At 47.2% G+C, this 17916-nt stretch overlaps 3 protein-coding genes across 7 annotated transcripts; 1 reads left to right on the forward strand and 2 right to left on the reverse strand.

The window, feature by feature from the left end:
- Positions 1 to 5968: 5968 nt before the first annotated feature.
- LTB (lymphotoxin beta) lies at positions 5969 to 8169 on the reverse strand. Of its 3 annotated transcripts, XM_090282072.1 has the most exons (5): positions 7682 to 8169; positions 7243 to 7294; positions 6971 to 7042; positions 6737 to 6887; positions 6215 to 6553 (listed from the first exon to the last, which is right to left on the reverse strand). In XM_090282072.1, the coding sequence occupies exons 1-5, from the start codon at positions 7841 to 7843 to the stop codon at positions 6286 to 6288; spliced, it is 705 nt and encodes a 234-aa protein (XP_090138198.1). In that variant the 5' UTR covers positions 7844 to 8169; the 3' UTR covers positions 6215 to 6285. The 3 variants fall into 3 exon arrangements, with proteins under 3 accessions (XP_090138196.1, XP_090138197.1, XP_090138198.1); XM_090282070.1 differs by lacking the exon at positions 6737 to 6887 and having other exon boundaries at positions 5969 to 6553; positions 7682 to 7879; XM_090282071.1 differs by lacking the exons at positions 6737 to 6887; positions 7243 to 7294 and having other exon boundaries at positions 5969 to 6553; positions 7682 to 7962.
- A 1879-nt stretch (positions 8170 to 10048) lies between these two features.
- Positions 10049 to 12984, forward strand: LST1 (leukocyte specific transcript 1). Of its 3 annotated transcripts, none has more exons than XM_090280389.1 (5): positions 10049 to 10140; positions 11049 to 11173; positions 11516 to 11605; positions 11906 to 11928; positions 12465 to 12984. In XM_090280389.1, the coding sequence occupies exons 2-5, from the start codon at positions 11149 to 11151 to the stop codon at positions 12624 to 12626; spliced, it is 300 nt and encodes a 99-aa protein (XP_090136515.1). In that variant the 5' UTR covers positions 10049 to 10140; positions 11049 to 11148; the 3' UTR covers positions 12627 to 12984. The 3 variants fall into 3 exon arrangements, with proteins under 3 accessions (XP_090136515.1, XP_090136513.1, XP_090136514.1); XM_090280387.1 differs by having other exon boundaries at positions 10052 to 10140; positions 12459 to 12984; XM_090280388.1 differs by lacking the exon at positions 10049 to 10140 and having other exon boundaries at positions 10969 to 11173; positions 12459 to 12984.
- Positions 12985 to 13296: 312 nt separating this feature from the next.
- On the reverse strand, positions 13297 to 16122 carry NCR3 (natural cytotoxicity triggering receptor 3). The gene is made up of 4 exons (XM_090280391.1): positions 15856 to 16122; positions 14273 to 14617; positions 14000 to 14107; positions 13297 to 13887 (listed from the first exon to the last, which is right to left on the reverse strand). The coding sequence occupies exons 1-4, from the start codon at positions 15908 to 15910 to the stop codon at positions 13841 to 13843; spliced, it is 555 nt and encodes a 184-aa protein (XP_090136517.1). The 5' UTR covers positions 15911 to 16122; the 3' UTR covers positions 13297 to 13840.
- Between the last annotated feature and the right edge of the window lie 1794 nt (positions 16123 to 17916).

Raw genomic sequence — 17916 nt, forward strand, 5'->3', positions numbered from 1 at the left:
TATGGAAATGTATTTTTTAGGAAATTAAAAAGAAAGTGGTTTGTCCTAAAATAAGTTGATTTTCTCTGAATGAGTAAGAAAAGACAAACTAAGAGGGACAAGGAAAGTTGTGAAAGGTTTGTGAATAAGGAAAGTTGAGAAAGAAATTTTATGTGTAGTCAAGCTAAATAAAATTAAAATGAATTTTATTAAGTATATAAAGTTAAATATCACAAGTAAGCTGATAGGAAATCAGAATATAATTTTCTATTAAAAGGACAAAGTTTTTATGTACTATTGGTATACTCTTAACAAGAGATTATAAAAAGAAAGCAAATATTTTGTGGGTTTTTAAAAATTTATTGTTTTTCTGTTACAGTTTATCCTACTTTTTCCCCATTGCTCCCCCACCCCTTCTCCCACAGTCAATCCTCCACCCGTTGTCCATGTGCATGGGTCATTTATTATAGTTCCTTGACTAGAACTTTCTACTTAACCCTTCTCTCCCTCCCCCACTTCCACCTGGTAACTGTTAGTCTGCTCCTTGTTTACACGCCTCTGGTTCTTTTTGCTCCTTTGTTTGTGTTGTTCATTAGTTTCCTTAAATATTTTGGTTTTATTAAAATTATTTTCTGGGAGACTTCTGGCCAAGATGGAAGCGTAGACAGACACGCTGCATCTCTCTCCGCAGCTAAGAAGGAATACAACTACCTCAAAACTAGAAACAACCAAAAGTTCCAGAAAATCAAACTACATAGAAGTCCAGCAAACAAAGATATAAAGAAGAAATACTCATCCAGACAGGTAGAAGGTGCGGAGAGACGCGGTGTGGTGGCGGCAGCGGCAGGCCGGCAGAAAGTGCAGTCACCTGTTTTAGAAAGTCGGGAGGGACACCTGGGGAGCGTTCTCAGCTCCTCATGCAACCTAGCAGGTCACAGTCCCAGCACCGGGGCAATCAAGCCTCATTGCTTCTGACTGTACAGACCAGTGGGGGTTGAGGTGGAGGCAGAAACTGCTAGTCTCTCAGCAGAGTCTGCTTGTTTAAAGGGCCCTCACAGTTCTGGAATGTCCACAGACCCATCCACTCTGGGAGCGACGGCCAGGGCAGCAGCTAGAGAGCCACCAGTCCAGTGTGGAAGTAGGAGAGGTGCCTGGAAAAGGAGTGAGTGCTGGGAAGGCGGCATTGTTCCCTCTCAGACCCCTCCCATGCATACAAAGCCACAACGTGGTGAAACAGGTCACCCTGCACTGAGGAATCCCTAAGGCGCCGCCCCTTACAATGTAACAGGAGTGACAGCTCTACCTGGGACGCAGAGGCAAACAAACACAGGAGCCTGTCAGAATGAGGAGACAGAGAAGTATGGCCCAGAAGGGGGAAGGGGTCAAGGTTCCAATGGGAGAACTAAGTGATGAGGAGATAGCCAACCTCACAGATGAGGAGATAGACAACCTAACAGACACAAAATTTAAAACACTGGTGATAAAGATGCTCACAGGCTTGACAGATATGCTAGAGTACAGCAAGCGCAGAAGAGAAGAAGCGAAGGCTATGCTAAGTGAAACAAAGGAAAATCCACACAAAAGCAATGGTGAAGGGAAGGAAACTGGGGTTCAAATCAACGGTTTGGAACATAAGAAAAAATAGTCAACCAGTGCAGAATGAGGAAGCAAGAATTGAAAAAAAGGAGGAAAACTTCCCAAATTTTGTGAAGGAGACGGACATACAAGTCCGGGAAGCACAGAGGGTCCTGGGCAAGCTGGATCCAGAGGGGACCACACAAGGGCACATCATGATTGAGATGCGAAAGGTGAAAGATAAAGATAGAGTCCTGGGGGCAGCAAGAGAGAGGCAGAGAGTTGCCTACAGGGGGTTGCCTATAGGACTATCAGCTGATTTCTCAAAGGACACTTTGCAGGCAGGAAGGGACTGGCAAGCAGTATTCAATGTTATGAAAAGCAACCTGCAACCAGGATTACTCTATCCAGCAAAGCTATCATTTGGAATGGAAGGGCAGATGAAGTGCTTCCCAGACAAGGTAAAGCTTAAGGAGTTCATCATTGCCAAGCCATTATTATATGAGATGTCAAAGGGACTTACTTAAGAAAAAGAAGATCAAAACTATGAACACTAAAATGACAACAAACTCACAACTATCAACAACTGAATCTAAAAAATAAGAACAAAATCCAACTAAGCAAACCAGAATAGTAACAGAATCATAGGTATGGGGATCATTTGGAGGGTTATCAGCTGGGAGGGGGGAGGGGGAGAAATGGGGATATGGTGCAGGGATTAAGACGCATAATCGGTTGGTACAAAAATAGGGGGAAGTTAAGAATAATATAGAAAAGGGTGAAGCCAAAGAACTTATATGCACGACCCATGGACATGAACTAAGAGGGGTGGAATTGCTGGAGGCCAAGGGGTACTGGGCAGAGGTGATCAAAGGGAAAATAAATTGGGACAACTGCAACAACATAATAAAATATACTTTAAAAACAAAAAACAACAACAACGGAATTATTTTCTGCCCTCTGTACTATCAGGTCTTTGATTGCTTAGGTAAAATCTTCTTAATATTAAAAGAGCTAAATTTTGCTTACAACTATTTAACTTTCTGTATTTACCTGTGAAGTCTTTAATTGTCACCATGATTAAATAGATATCTAGGTACTGTTTTACAGTGACCTATAATCTGTTCGACCAATTATTTTAAAACTTTTTATGTTTGAGAAACTTTCCTAAATTACAAAATTAGAGTCCTTTTCTTAACCTAAAAATAACGTTGAGATTTTTAAGAAGAATCTCTAAAACATTCCAAAGGATCTCCCTCTCTCTCTCTCTCTTTATAAGAAAGGAAAATGAACTAATTAGGTCTATTTGAGTTGCTAACATTACATGAGAAGCATTGTCAAATAAGAAATAATAATTATGTTATACTTGTATACATAACTATTATTATTAAAATTAATGTTCTAGAAATTATATTAAAATTCTAGGAATCTACAATGTTCTGATATACTGTCTTGATTCATAATTCTAGTTATCTTGAAATGTTGTGTGTTGCAGAGAAAAGCAGATTTCTTTGTCAACTGCATTATAATCAGATCTTTAACTGTGTCATCTACAGAGAGTCACTGTCTTACTCTGCTTTTTTTGCAAATATGTTTCATTTTCAGAAAGGTTCATAGAGGGGACTCTGACACTTACTCTAAAATACATGTTTCTGTTTAACTGTCAGATTATATCTTTGAACTGGATGAGGATTTGCAGAAGTCTAAGGAAAAACTGGATTCATCAAACTGTTAACAAAAAGAACAAGATCAACAAGAATTAATAACATGGGACGGAATGAACTGATGAGGATGATTATGATTTTTATTACATTTTTTTGAAATATTGCTGGTTCTTTAATCTTTTGTTTTTCTAGATATAAGAAAAACTTTTCTCTTAAGCAACCTATGACCTAGCAATTACAACTTTGTAAGCAAAATTGAAACATTTACCTTTTTCTACCTACTTGATCCCTCCAGAATTCAGAAACTCTCAGTGACTATTCTTATTTTCATGGCAATATTGTTATTTGTATAAGTTAATAAGAATCTGTTCTCCTTGTAAAAGCACACAATTGGAAACTGGTTATACTACAAGGCTTTCACTGGAATGTGATATTTGAGAGAGATGTGCATAGACTCATCGATATAAGCTTTGAGGAATTGAGATTGACTTATGAAAGCCAATAAAACCCTTGAATATATCGTCCTGGTTCTTTGCTTACAGGGTTCTCAGAAGCTTTAACCAGGTAAATAAAGACGGTCGCTTCCTGGCAGGTGCAGGAATTTCAACTACTCTGAGGACCCCAAGAAGAGAGAAACTCACCCAGATCTATAGGTATTGCAGATGATGTCTGATGGCAAGTCCTTGTCTTGACTTTTCTGGCATCAGGAGCCTTTCAAGTTCAGTCTGAAGATTCCTTATGAAAAATTCCAGCAAAGCAGATTTAAAAGAGCCTACTTACCATTGGTTACTTACCATTGGTTAAGCCTACTTACCAATGGTTACTTACCATTCTTGTTGCTCCTGTGTAAATAACAGACCAACTTTATTGAAACTAGACTTATTTTGCAAACAAATTAGTCTTGGCTATATGTGGTAAACATGAGGGTTATTTAAGGGAGAAAAATCATTGAGGACTAAAACTGCCCCTTCCCCAAAGCCATACAAGCTAAAGTGGGGCCACTTGATAAAAACTTCAGAGAAATCACAACACCTCACATATGGACAGCCTTCATGCCTGTTGCACAAAAAAGACATTCAAACTGAAAACCAAGAGAACTATCATATCCTTACTGCCTGCCTTCGCTCCATCTGAAGGTGATTCAAGCCAGACATCTAGAAATCTCAACTGGCTACCTTCAGAACTCAGAAATGGGGATTATAGTCACCTTCAGTCACTAAGCATTGTTTTTCTTTTGTTTCCATAGAGATGCCTCTTATTCAATACCTGATTATTTGCACCAGAGGCCTAATTTTGGGAGCCACCTGCATTATGGCCTCCTAAAATGAAAGACAACTGTTTAACTGAACTGACCTATTCTTAAGACTGAGACTGGTTTCTAAAACTAATATATAACAGTCCTGGCGACTTAGCTCAGTTGATTAGTGTTGTACTGATAGGCCAAGGTTGTGGATTTGATCCCCAGTTAGGATACATAGAAGAATTGACCAATACAGACATAAATAAGTGGAAAAACAAATAGATATTTCCCCCTCTCTCTACTCTAAAATCAATCAATAAAAAAACTTTTAAAAAGAAAGCCAAAAAATAAATCAAACTGATAAATAATAATATCTCAATTGGTCCTTTCCTAATGCTACAATCTAAAAATTGGCACTAATATTGAGCTGACTATAAACTCATATATGGCAAGCATGGCTCTAGCCTTTGTCCTCCCTCTGAGGGGCATGATGGACCCAAGGAAGGCACTGCCACCTTGGCAGCAAGGGAGTTTAAAATATTTTGTTTGATCTACAATGTTTTCTAAGACAAAAATCCTAATCAAAAAGAGGAAATGAGAAGTAGAGTGAAGAAATAAAATAGAGTCACCAGCAGGCAGGGGAAAACCATGTGGTGTGCCACAGGGGTGGGGTGACCCACTGGGGTGACCTAGATAGGGCCTTGAGTCCCCCTCTACCTCCTCCAGCCCAGGACTGAAAGTCAGTCATGGGGTGAGAGGGCTGCTGTTACTCACCCCAGGTCCCCACATTTGCCCACTCATGGGAAGGAGACCTGAAGTGTGAAAGAGAGGTGAGAACTTTCCATCCCCGCAACAGGTGGCAAGAGACTTTCCTCCTCTCCTCATCCCCAGGTTCTCCATGGTGCCCTCAGACACCATCCCCATACCATCTCTCTCCCAGACACCCTCCCAACTCTCCCCTTCAGACTCCTCCCTCCATACCCCATGAGCTGTTGTTTTTGCTCTTTGGAGGAAAGTTGACTCTGGGGTAATGGTGAAAGGGCCTTCAGGTTACCAGCAGCAGAGAACTCCTGGGCCCCTCAGGGCTCCTGTCCTTGGCCATATTCAGAGTTACTCTGGGTCTGGGCCTTTCTGAGTGGTGCTTGCCTTTTCCTGTAATGTCCTCTCTCTCTGAGCATTGGAGGAACCCAAGAGAAGAGTGCAGTGTGGTGGGGACCATGTGGCTCCGAGAATCAGGATGCTTGGAGACGCTTTGGGGTTTGAGGAGATCCCCCTTCCTTCTACCCTCCAACTGGGTCAATACTGTGGGTGGGTGGGACCTGCAGATGCCCACCCCAGGGATCAGCCCCATACAAAGTGTTACGAATTGTTTCGAGCATCCAGAAAAACACAGAGAATAATTAACCAACCCTTGTTTCAAGCATCCAGAAAAACAGAATATTTAATCAACACTTGTGTACCCACCCTGAACCAAGACATGTTAGCATGTCAGCATCTGTATGGGCAGCACTAAAGCTTGACATTCTTTATTTTCATCAGGATCAAAATCTGTTTCCAAACAGTGTCCTGCATTTTTCCCACGGCCACGGGGTTCCTGGTGTCCGGGTCTGCAATATCTGGGCTGACAAACACGCTCCCACCATACAGGGCCGCCATCACCCCACCATCACAGCCCCAAAGAAGGTCTTCCCTCTCCTGTAGTCCACCATATCCGGGTGGCTGATGTTGACGTACACCTTCTCGCCCCTTTGGAGCTGCACCAGGCCGCCGACCCCCACGCTCGTGTACCAGAGCCTTCCGGCCAAGTCCAAGGCCGGACTCACGGTCTCAGCGCCCTCGAGCAGCAGCTCGGGAGTCCCGGATCCGTAGGCGCCCCCCGCCCGGTACAGCCGGCTGCGCAGCGTAACCGAGCGGTCGAGGGGCTCTGGGTTGGCAGCGGGCACCCGGCCTCGGTAGCCGACCTGACAGTAGAGGTAGTAGAGGCCGTCCCGCGGTAGAACCAGCCCGTCGGCTCTGGAGAACTGCGCCCCACTCCTCAGAAACGCTTCTTCTTTCTTCGCCTCCCAGCCCAGACCCTGTCCCGGCGTCCAGGCGCCTGCGGAGAAACGGGCGGTCGGCTCTCGGGAATCCGATCCCACGGGAGCTATTCAGGCCTGGGACCCCTAGGAGGGCGGGCAGAGGGAGAGCAGAAGCTTCTAACCCCCTGAAGGGACCGAGCCGGGAGGAGGAGGGTAAGGGTGCTGCCTCTACAATGGGTGCAGTTGGGGACTGAGGGCACCTGGGTGTGGGGTGCGGAGCGCTGCGCTGGGGAGGAGATCCAGGCCGGGTTTTGCCTACTCCGGGAAGGAAGCAAGAAGCTGGAACCCGGAGCTGGCGGAAGGGTGGGCTCTTTAGGGGCAAGAAGTGGTGAATCGAGTCTGACCGGAGCACTGCAGTAACGGAGCAAAAGGGGTCTAACCGTGGGCAAGCAGAACTGGCCCCCTTGGGCTATTCAGGTCTATGAGATGCTTACCTATGAGGTGAGCTGCCGGGAGCCTGGGGCTGGAATATGTTTCTGCGTCCTGCTCCAGCAGCTCCAGGGATCCTGAAAGGGGCGAAGAATCCACGATTGGGACAGAACGGCCACCCATGCATGATCGCCCTGAGAGGACAGGGCGCCAGCACCCAGGGATGGGGCACCTGGATTCCTGGAGGAAGAGTTAGAGAGTATCTGGGGATGCAAATGGATAAGAGCTGGGAGTTCCTGAGGGGCTGCAGCTGGGAAAGGAGATGGTCTGCCCTTACCCAATTGCTGCTGGGCCTTTGCTTGTTCCCCAGGGTTAGTGGTCTTTGTTACCTGCGTGGGTGGGGTCACAGTGACCAGAATTCAGTCTTAGCTGATGCCAGCCCCACCCCTCCCAACGCAGACCCAACCTTCCAGCGCAATACTCAGCTCCCTGGCAGGGAGAGCAAGCAAGGCAAGATATGCTTGGGCAGAGAGACAAAGGCCTGAGTATTTCTTGCAAAGAGGAAGGAGACAGACAGACAATCAGGATCGGGCTTGGAGACATCAGGACACAACAGCATCACAGGAACATGGCAAGAGAGCCAGCAAAAAGGAGGACCAGACATCCCTGCCATACCAAACCAGCTGAGCAGGCAATGCAAGAGACACCAGGCATAGCCAGACATGAGTGAGAATGAGCAACATATAGCCCTCTGGGCACTTGTTGTGGCCACTTACCAGTCCTCCTTGCTTCTGGGGCACCACAGCCAGCACAGCCAGGACAGTGATAGGCACAGCCAGCAGTAGGGTCACTAGGGACGTGGTTCCTGCCACAGCCAGCAGGAGGCAGCCCTTCTCCCAGGGCCTCCTCCCAGAGCCCTCCAGCCCGAGTGCCCCCATTGAGACTGAACCAGGGCCAGGGCAGGGGGGCTTTCATATCTTAGGGGTGGGGCCACCCCCTCACCATAGACCCACACACCTGGTTGGGACTTTCCACACACACCCTGCTCCCCTCACCCAGCTTCCTGTTTACCCAGAGCTGGGGTGGGGCAGCTGGATGCCTGGGTTCCTTGAACTGGGGAAGGAGTTGAGGCGAAGAGATAGGCTTTCAAAGTAGACCTGGAGGGTGTCTTAGAGATCTTCTGGCTCAATAGGGAGGGAAACTGAGGCCCAGACAGGGCAGGTAGCTTGCAGAAAGTCTGGCAGCAAAGCTGCAATGAGAACACAGAACTCTCAATATCCAGTGCAGCCTGCAGCCTTCTGCGCCCCAGACAGAGGCGGGTGCTGGAGAGAGGGCTGCACCCACATCCCTAATGTCAAGAACTGGGGTCTTGAGGGGTGGGTTTCCAGGTCTATGAGAAGAACATTTCCCCACACTGGACTGATCTCCTCCATTCCTGTACTCACCCCCAGCCCCCAGAGCTCAGTCCATAGCAATGGCAGCTGAAGGGTGTCTGCCTCACTGAGAGGGATGGAATGAGCATTACCTCCCAGGCTGCAGAGTACACACAAGAAAGTCATAAGACATGCCCTCGAAGAGCTTTGCAGCCCAGAACGAGCCCCATCCATTGAGTAGGTGCTGACTAAATGTTTATGAATAAATGAAGAAAGGACAACTGAATAAGCAAAACTAAGCAGCACAGATCACATGAATGTTAGGGTAGACAGTGTGGTAGGAGTTGAGGAGACCAGGTCCAAGGAAGTTAGAGGTGGTTGCAGATCATCTCTCCTTCTCAATGACATTTCTGTGTGTTTTGATAATAATAATAATATAGCTAATAGACAAATAGCACTTACCATGTGCCTGCAACTGATCTATACACTTTCTATATAATAATTCTTTTAATCCTGACAAAATCCTGTAAGAGGAGACTGAGGCACAGAGAGGTTAAGGAACTTGTGGAAGGTCACACAGTCGTGGCAGAATTGGGATTTGAACCCAGGCAGTCTGGCTTCAGAGCCTTGATCACAAGACAGTTTAAAAACTAAGTGACTTCAGATTTGTGCATTTCACTACATATAAATTTTGCCTTCCCCAGCTCTCCAATAAAAGAAACAGAGAAACAAATACTGAACTCCAGTCAATGATAAACATGGCAAAGGGTTTAGAGATGAAATGTATTGATATCTGCAACCTTGAAATGTATCAAAAATTGGATGGATGATAGATAAGTGATAAGCAAATATAGAAAAATGTTAACTATAGAATCTCAGTGGTAAGGATATGTTCATTGTACAATTCTTTCCACTTTTCTATGTTTAAATTTTTTAATAATAAATGTAAAAAACCTCCCAAAACTGAATATTGTCCTACTGTCCTGCAAGAGGGAACAATATGAAGGGGGAGGGAGAGGAAATAGCAGAAATTTTCTGAATTTGGAGAAGAAAATGCAAATGCACGTGGACCCAGGCACCAGATCTCTTCCTGACCCCTTGTCTTCATGAGTTCCCCAGTCTTCACCCTCCCCAAGGACTGGGTGTGCAGTCCTCCAGCATGCATCTCCCTCTCCATCACAGTGCCACTAAGAGACCTTCATCCATGACTGTCCAGAGGGCCTCAGACCACTGCCCTTACTTATTTTTGTGCTTAATAACAGAATGCTGCCTCTAGCATAAAGTCCACCTGGATTGGCCATCCCTTTCTTCTGAATGCCAACTTGTCATCAATTTTCTGTTGTAGATCTAAACAGCAGTGCTTATGTAGATCTAGTTTGGCTGCCTTTTACTTTCCTGTTTGTAACTCTGTCAGCCAAGCACCCTGCTAGATAGAGCCCAGAACATGAGGTGAGTCACCCCCAAATCACCAGAGCTCCCAGTCTGATGCAGGAGCCAGGGTGTGTCCACATCTATACACTGAGATTATGAGCTCTCAGTGGATGTGGTGTGAGAGGTAATCAGGGAAGTCACCTGGAGGAGGTGTGCAGTCACTGACTCCTTACAGAGTCAATAGGATATCAGAAGCTGAGAGTGATTACAGGGTTCTTTACAGTCCCAGAAGCCTGAAAGGAAAGATGTCCTAACCCTAACCCTCAAAGCCTAACTTCCTCTTCTAATGATGCTGGGGAGTTCTCAGGGTTTGGGGAGAAGTTAAAGCCAAAAAAGGGGTGGGAATGTCTGAGATGGCAACACTTCCCTCCACCCAGGCAGCTCTAGCCAGTCTTGAGTTGCTCTGACCCTCTGCAAGCCATAGGCTCTGGGTAAGCTGGGAAGGAGCAGGGATCCTTGGGTGGGGTGGAGGGTGGGCTGGGGGAATACAGGCACACCCCAGAGTGAGATGAGGTTATGATGAAGAAAGGGAAAGTATGGCTTTGATGTCCCCTGGGCCCTGGAGGAAGCCTCTGTCCACTCTCTGTCTCTGCTCCCCTACAAAATTAAAAACAATCCATTTCTGCCCCTACTGCCTTTCATGGCCACCTAGGGCCCTCCTCTCCACCTGGACTTGTTCCCCCAACCCCACTCCATCCTCCCCCCACCCCCCAACACACACACAGATGAGAATTCCTCATGTACCCAGGAGGGTCTCAGTTTCCAGACCCTGGTCAGGGCATCTGGCTCTGAGGTGTAGTCAGAGGCCCCCTCTTTGCCTTCAAACAGGAACCAGTGGTTTCAGGGCAGGAAGTGCCTGAAGGGAAGTTATGGGGCCCCAGACACTCCTCCATGCTCCACTTGAGCCCAGCAGAATCTGCCCATGAGAAGCAGATCTCCAAGCTCTGCTAAGTCACTCTGGAGTTGAGGGAGTAGCCCCAGCTGCCAGACAAGACTGGACACTGCCTTCCCTACCTTTCTACCGGTCCTCACAGGCACTCCAAACCCTGGCTCCTCCTCCTCCATCAACCCCCTTTCTGAACAGAACCTAGAACTACCTAATGCTGGAGAGGCCCTTATGGTCAGCCTGAGGCAGGGGAAAGGGGATGGGCTCTGAAGCTGGACAGAGCTGGCTTTGAACCCCAGCTCTGGCTCTTCTGGGCTGGTTCTTCACCAGGGAGATTGGTACCACAGCCCCCTCCTATGTGCAGTAATGAATGGAAAGTGCCCAGTTCAGGGCTGGGCAGAAGTGAGGATACGCAGCCTGGGAAGATTGTAACAGAGGGCCTGTACTTTACAGATGAGGAACTTGAGGCACGTGACTAGCCCCAGGCCATTTAGGCTGGCAGGGCAGGAGCTAGGTTTTCTGACCTCCACATCAGCCTTCGGTCCTCAACCTAATGGCAGATTCTAATGATTGGACGGGTAAGTAACCCTCACACAAGGTGCAGTGTGTGAAAAGTGGTATGTGCAGTTCATGAGTAAGTAACCTCTCAGGACCAGTGGTGAGGTGGGCAAGGGACTTCATAGGGAGACCCAGACGCAGTAGGAATGGCAATGGGAGCCTTTGAGGGGTAAGAGGTCTCAGGAGTGAGTGATATAACCAATGAGAGGTGGGTCCCTCTGGTAGGAGGTGAGGGAAGAATATCTGAGTATATTATTGTGCCTCTGATACTGTTAGAGTGGGCATTGAGATGCCCCTTCCAACCAGGAAGATGAGGTAAGCTGAAGAGGGAAAGGGGCCCTCTAATACTCTTTTCCCTACAGACAAATTCATTTACCTCTATGGCGGCTTGGGACTGGGAGGGCTCCTGATTGTGGCTCTATCCGCCTGTCTGTGTTGGCTTCATCGGAGAGGTGAGCACACCCTGATCTCCATCATCACCCCACAGCAATGGCCCATGTGGCCCTCACCCACACCCTTTCCTACTGCTTTCCCAGAGCCCCCATCAATCCTGACATGCCCCGGTGAGGAAGGTGGGAGAAACTGGTGGGAGAGGGAAGGGGAGAATGTCCAAAAAGAGAGGCCAGGGCTTTGGCTGTGGGAACCACAGGCAAGTCACAAGTGAGGAGCAGACCTCCGGGGGGTGAGGGAGTCACTCAGGAGGGCTGGGAGGTACAATGGTTGGGCCATGCTGAACTTTATTTTTCTTCCAGTGAGGAAGCTGGAAAGGAGCTGGGTGAGTATGGGGGCAGGGAAGTGGGTGAGGGGGCAACTAGAGGAGGCTGAGGCTTTGAGATGGTTGGGGAAAGAGAAGAGAGAGAAAGCAGGAGCATGACAGAGTCAGTGAGAGAGAAAATAAGAGAGAGGCAAAAAGAGAAATAAGAGAATGAGTAGAAGAGAGCAAAGAAGTGGTGTAGAGACAGGAAAAGGAAGTAAGAGAAAGAGAAAGAGAGAGGGGAAGAAATGAGAGAGACAAAGAGAGCAAGAGAGAACGAAAGAGACTCTGGGAAAATGAGAGAGTTACCAAGAGAAAAAGTAAGGGAGAATTAGAATAATAAGGGAGAGAGAGACCCACAGAGAAAGGGAAACAATGGAAAAGAATCCAAGCTGAGGGCTGGGGAAGGGGGGAGAAGGGTGGGGAAAAGTGGGAGGGGAGTGGAGAGGACAGACTGAGGAGGCAATGAGGTAAGAAAGTGGGGGTGGGACAAGAACTCACAGGGAAGGCTCAGCAGAGGAAGGCCCCTCCTGTCACCTCCCTCCTGTCAGCTTCAGCACTGGCCCCAGGCTCAGCTCTCGGAGCAGGAACCCCACTATGCCTCTCTGCAAAGGCTGCCCTGCAGTGAGCGACCTGACCTTGGCGATCCAGAAAGGGAAGGCTCCAAGGAGGACCCCAGCACCGACTACACCTGCATTGCTGAAAACAAACCCACCTGAGCACCGCAGACACTGCCCTCAACCCAGGCAAGTGTCCTGTGGCTCATCCAGCAAAGACCACAGTCTTGAGCACCGCCCCCCCAGGTGTCTCAGACTTCTCGGTCCATCTCAAGCCCCCCATTCAACATGGCCACCATCAAAACTTAATTGACTTACTTTCCTACCTACTCTGCGGTCAAGTGATTTGTTGGATGAAGAGGGTGTTTAAGGACCCAAGCTCCCCTGAAGACCAGAAGAGTACAGTAGACCCTGCCCCGTCCATTATACGCAGTTTCTCTTTCCACTGTTTGTTACCCACAGGCAGAAAATAGTAAATGGAAAATTCTAGAAATAAATGATTCCTAAGTTTCAAATTGCACACCATTCTGAGTAGCTTGTTGACATCTCATGCTGACCTGCTCTGTCCTGCCTGGTATGTGTGACTCATCCGTTTGTCCAGTAAAATCCAAACTATGGCCAGGTAGTGTATCCAACTGGGTTACAAGATCAATTGTTAAGGTATCACAGTGCTTGTGTTCAAGTCACCCTTATTGCAGCCTAACGCTCTGTCATAGTGCCTATGTCATCCATCTCACTTCATCTCATCACATAGGCAGGCGTTGTATCATTTCACATGTCACAAGGAGAAGGATGAGTATAGGAAAATAAGATATTTTGAGAGAGGGAGAAACCACATGTACATAATTTTTATTACAGTATGTTGTTATAATCATTCTATTTTATTACTGTTGTTGTTAATCTCTTACTATGCCTAATTTATAAGTTAAACTTTATCACAGGTATGTACATACAGGAAAAAAAAAAAAAAAACAGGGGCTTTGGAACATATCTCCTGTGAATAGGGGCAGACTTTTATATTTGTCTATGAGCAATTGACAAGTAGAACCAATCAGATTTGATACTTCTCATTTCTCAGGAGAATCAGCCTCAGCCTCTTGGGCCTGGGAGAGTTAAGTCCCATCCTGTCATGCCCCAGAATAGTGGGAGGGGGCTCTAGGCACAACTGCTCAGAAGCTCCCTTCTTGGACCTTTCCAGGCCAGGTTTAGTAGAAGGGGGAGTTAAGAATCAGGGGAACTCAGAGAGGGGCACACTGGGGCATCCAGAGAATGGAGAAGGAAATACATAAGACCCATAAGAAGTTAGTGAGGCAGAGAGAGAGATTTATTGGGGTCTCCTGAAGAACTCTGGGATCACTGGGGTCTGGAATCACTTATCAGAGACCATCCAAGCCGTGACAGTGCGTTCCCATGTGACAGTGACCTGGCGGTGAGATGGCTGGAGTCACTTCTCTTCTTGGTTTCTTTCTCCCCCCTCCTCCAGCTCTCTCACTGCCCCTCTATCTCCTCCACATTGCCATGGCTCTATAACTCACATTTGCCTTGGTAATAGATGGTGCTGCCCATGGCCACAGAGAGAAAGCTGAAGGCATAGAATCCAGCCCGAAGGAGGAGAACTGTGAGGGCCCCTAGCCCAGGAGGTCCTGCATATGGGTGGTAAAGAAGAAGGGCTTGGTAAAGGAGACCCAGGGAATAAGTGTGCACAGGCTCCGGGAGGGACAGAGGGCAGGAAGCCTCGGGGAAGGACTCTCAACTTCCAGGGAGGGTAGAGCCTCCAGCCAAGAACATGCAGCCTCCTGGTGCCTCACCTTTCTCTACCACCAGCAGAGTCCCATTTCCTGTCCCGACACCCAGGCCCAGCACCTCCACCATGCACACGTAGACTCCAGCGTCACGGCCTTGGGTGTCCCAGATGTGCAGCTCAGCCTCGTGATCACGGAGGAAGCGGGAAGAGACAAGAGGGGCCAGGCGGCCCCTGAACTCCGGAGTCTCATTTCTCACCTCCTTCCCTGGGGCCACCTTATCCCGGTACCATGTGATGTAGCCAATGGCTGGTCTCTTGTGGCTGGCATTGAAGGAGCAGGGCAGGAGGGCAGCAGCACCCTCCTGGGTACAGATCACAGGAGGCTGGTACACCCAGAGAGCACAGGCTTCTAGGGGCAGAGAGAAGACCCAGATAACCTCCTCCCCAATTACTCTTAAAAGACAAGAGAGCTTGCAGTAGAGTATCCCAGCTGTCCCCAACCCACAGAGTCAGGGGACAAGCACTTCAGGAGCCTCATTAAACCCTTTCCTCTTTGCTAATCTAATATCTTAACATTGCTTATTAAATCATTTTCAAATTATTTCCTACACCAACTCTCACACTGTCTTTTGTCATTTTCCAAGCTACACTCATCAGTAACATCTTGCTGAAATTTAACCTGTCCCAATGAAATTGAAACTCTAAAGAGCTTCGATGAGCGTGGCTGCCTAGTTCACTGCTAGTATTAATTATATTATTCCAAGTATTATTTCATGCTAATGACATTCTATAGTATACCACCCTTGCTACTTTGTTTTTTTGTTAAAGAGCATTAACTACTTAAATTTTCAGGTGAGGGTGTGGCTATAAATGATCCAAATTAATGAATTAAACCAGTTATTAAATCCCTGATTAAATTCTCTGATTAATTAAGTTTACCAGTCATTCTTCTATTTCAGTGGTTTGCAAACTTGGGAGCTCATTGAAATCACCTGGAGCCTTTGTTAAACTAGACTCCTGGGCCTCACTCCCAGACTTTTTTATTCCGTGGGTCTGGAGTGGGACCTGGATTTGACCCAGGTTTCAGCTAATCTGAAGATACAGGTCTCAAGACCATGCTGCATTTAGTTAAGGAATATGTCTGATAGGTAAGGTCTCTCACTTAATCAAAATCAGTTTCACTAAGAAACTTACCTTACATTTAATTAGGTCTCCCAAACTCCTAATTATATCTAAACTCAGATAATAAGCCTTGTTTAACAAGTGTATTAAGCTCATCAAATTAAAACTGACCCCTTAAAAAAATTGACCCTTTCAAGCCAATTTTACTGGTTCTTTCAACTTTATCCTATTAGGAAGGTGGCTGAGAAGAAAAGAGCTCTGGGTGGAAGCTGGGGAGTGACCCCGTCAGCAGGCAACATGGAGGGAACTGAACTGGGAGTCCCCAGGTGTCAGCTTTATGGAAGGCCATCTCCTCCCACTCTCCTTTCCTTGCCACTCTCCTCAGGGCTCAATATTGAGCTCCCACCAAGCCTGCTCCCAGGACATCTATGTCCAGCCCCCATCAAGCCTGCTCCCCAGGATATCTATGGGGCTCCCTCCTCCCAGCCCCATACCACTCAGAATCCTGGGAGAAAGTCCTGTCACCTGGATGGATCATGATAAAGATGAGCAACAGCGTCCGGGCCATGTCGGAGGGCATTCCAATTGAAGAGGGGAACCTGAGCGGTGATGTCTGGGTGGAGAAAAAATAGCCCACTCGTGACCAGGCCTTTGGTCACCAGATGAGAGTGGGAAGCTTTCTATGACACACAGGACTCACACATCCCTTGCCAAAAACCTCAACCGCCTGGGACCTTGGGCATGAAATGCATGATTCTCTGAGGAGAGAGGGTTCAGCTGATGGTGATATCTGCGTCACTAGGAGGAAGGGGCAGGTTGCCAGCGTGTTTGAGAGGGAGGGTAGGACTTAGATGTCTGGTAACACCAGGGTGGGTGGGTGGGCAAGTGAGACCAGGATGTGGTTCCCCCAACTTCCGGTGTTCAAGAAGACCAACCCTTAACCCAGAAGCACCTCCAAGAGCCCTCCTGGCCCAGAACTAACCTATTTCCCCAGCTCTTGGCTCAACAGGGCACAGGCCCACCCCATCCATTTCTTTTCCTTGAATCTGGCTGTCCCACAGGGCAGCTCTAGAAATTCTATATAATTGTAGGTTTTAGGAGAAGCAAGCTGATTGGTGGCGGTGACAGGGGTTGCTAGGGACTTAGTCCCTGTTTAACTTAGATTGTTGACTTGCAAAGTTTGGCAGAGTAAGTGCAGCTGATGGAGAAGCTTGGACTCATTCATATTCAGATCTCCATTAAAGGAATTCACCTCTCACAGAGGTCTGCTTTATGGAGAACACTCTGTGCCGACTTATCACCTACTGGTAAATTCACTCATTTATTACTTTACTCATTGTTTAACTAACATTTGTTGAGATATTACAAAGTGTCCATTACATGAAATGTGTTTGTACAGACACAAATGAAAGACACATCATGTTACATGTAACTCCAAGGTTTTACGCGGATTAATACAAGAGTATGCCACACGTGTGTATTATAGACTTTTGTGAGAGAACACAGCAGGTAGAAAAGAAAGATTACCTGTAATTTGTCTAGAGAAACATGGACCCAGCCCTCACCACACTCTTCTGACTCCTTTTAGGTTAATATATTATTTTTCTTTGCGTCTGTGTTTCAAGCTGTTTCACAATACACTTGTTGATTGTGTACCCCCCCCTTCACTGGAGTGATCTGGAATGTTTGGTGTTTTTTGTTTTCTGGAGAGGCAGTAATCTCATGGTTAAGAATTCTGGCTTAGAATCAGGTTGGGTTCAAATGCCAGCTCCCCCACAAACTAATTATATAGTTTGAACAAATTATTTACCTTCTCTGACCCACCTAGACAGGAACGCATGTCAGGGCCTTCTAACCAGAGGGTGTGGGATTGAGGTGTCACGATAAGGCAAAGGCTGCCCTCTGGTGGTCACAGAGCATGAGACGCCTCCCCAGGGCCTTAAATTCCAGCTTCTGCCCTGCTGCTGGGAAGATCTGATTAAGATCACTAGGGGGAAGTAGGAGGGGCAGTAGGAAGAGTTTGCCCAGGCAATGGAAAGCAGTCTAGGACGGAATTGGCTGAGAAGCTGAATGCCTCCAGAGCTAATGAAAATAAAAAGAGGGCTGGCCTTTGGGCTCAGGAGCTTTTCTGGCTCCTGAGTTGGCTCTCTCTCAGCCTCCAGCTGGGGCTCAGCCTGGGGCTCAGCCTGGGACTCAGGCTCTCAGGCTCATTCTTCTTCCTCAAGGATGCCTGGATCATCATGCTGCAGATGCCGGCCTTTCCAAACAGATGGTATTTTGTATGGGAAGGGAACTCCGGGCACAGCCTGGGATCAGGCTGGCCTGGCAGAGGGTGGCAGGTTTATTCTTTGGGTGTTCTAAAGGGAACAGGCTCTGAAGCAGAAGCCTGCCATTCTTACAAAATTGTGTAGCTTTTGTGTATTATGTTGTTTTAGTTTGTAAACGAATCCTACAGGAATGAACAGGGGAATGCTAGGAGAACTCAGGTGTTGGAGTTTAGCCTTAATTGACAAGCTTAAGAGTTTAAAGCTGTGACTCAATAAGCTTAAGTGACTGCTTTTGAATAAAGACTCCTTTCCTTTATCA

This window comes from Furipterus horrens, unplaced genomic scaffold (assembly GCF_987537825.1).
Source record: "Furipterus horrens unplaced genomic scaffold, mFurHor1.1.pri manual_scaffold_6, whole genome shotgun sequence".
Lineage (NCBI taxonomy): Eukaryota > Metazoa > Chordata > Mammalia > Chiroptera > Furipteridae > Furipterus > Furipterus horrens.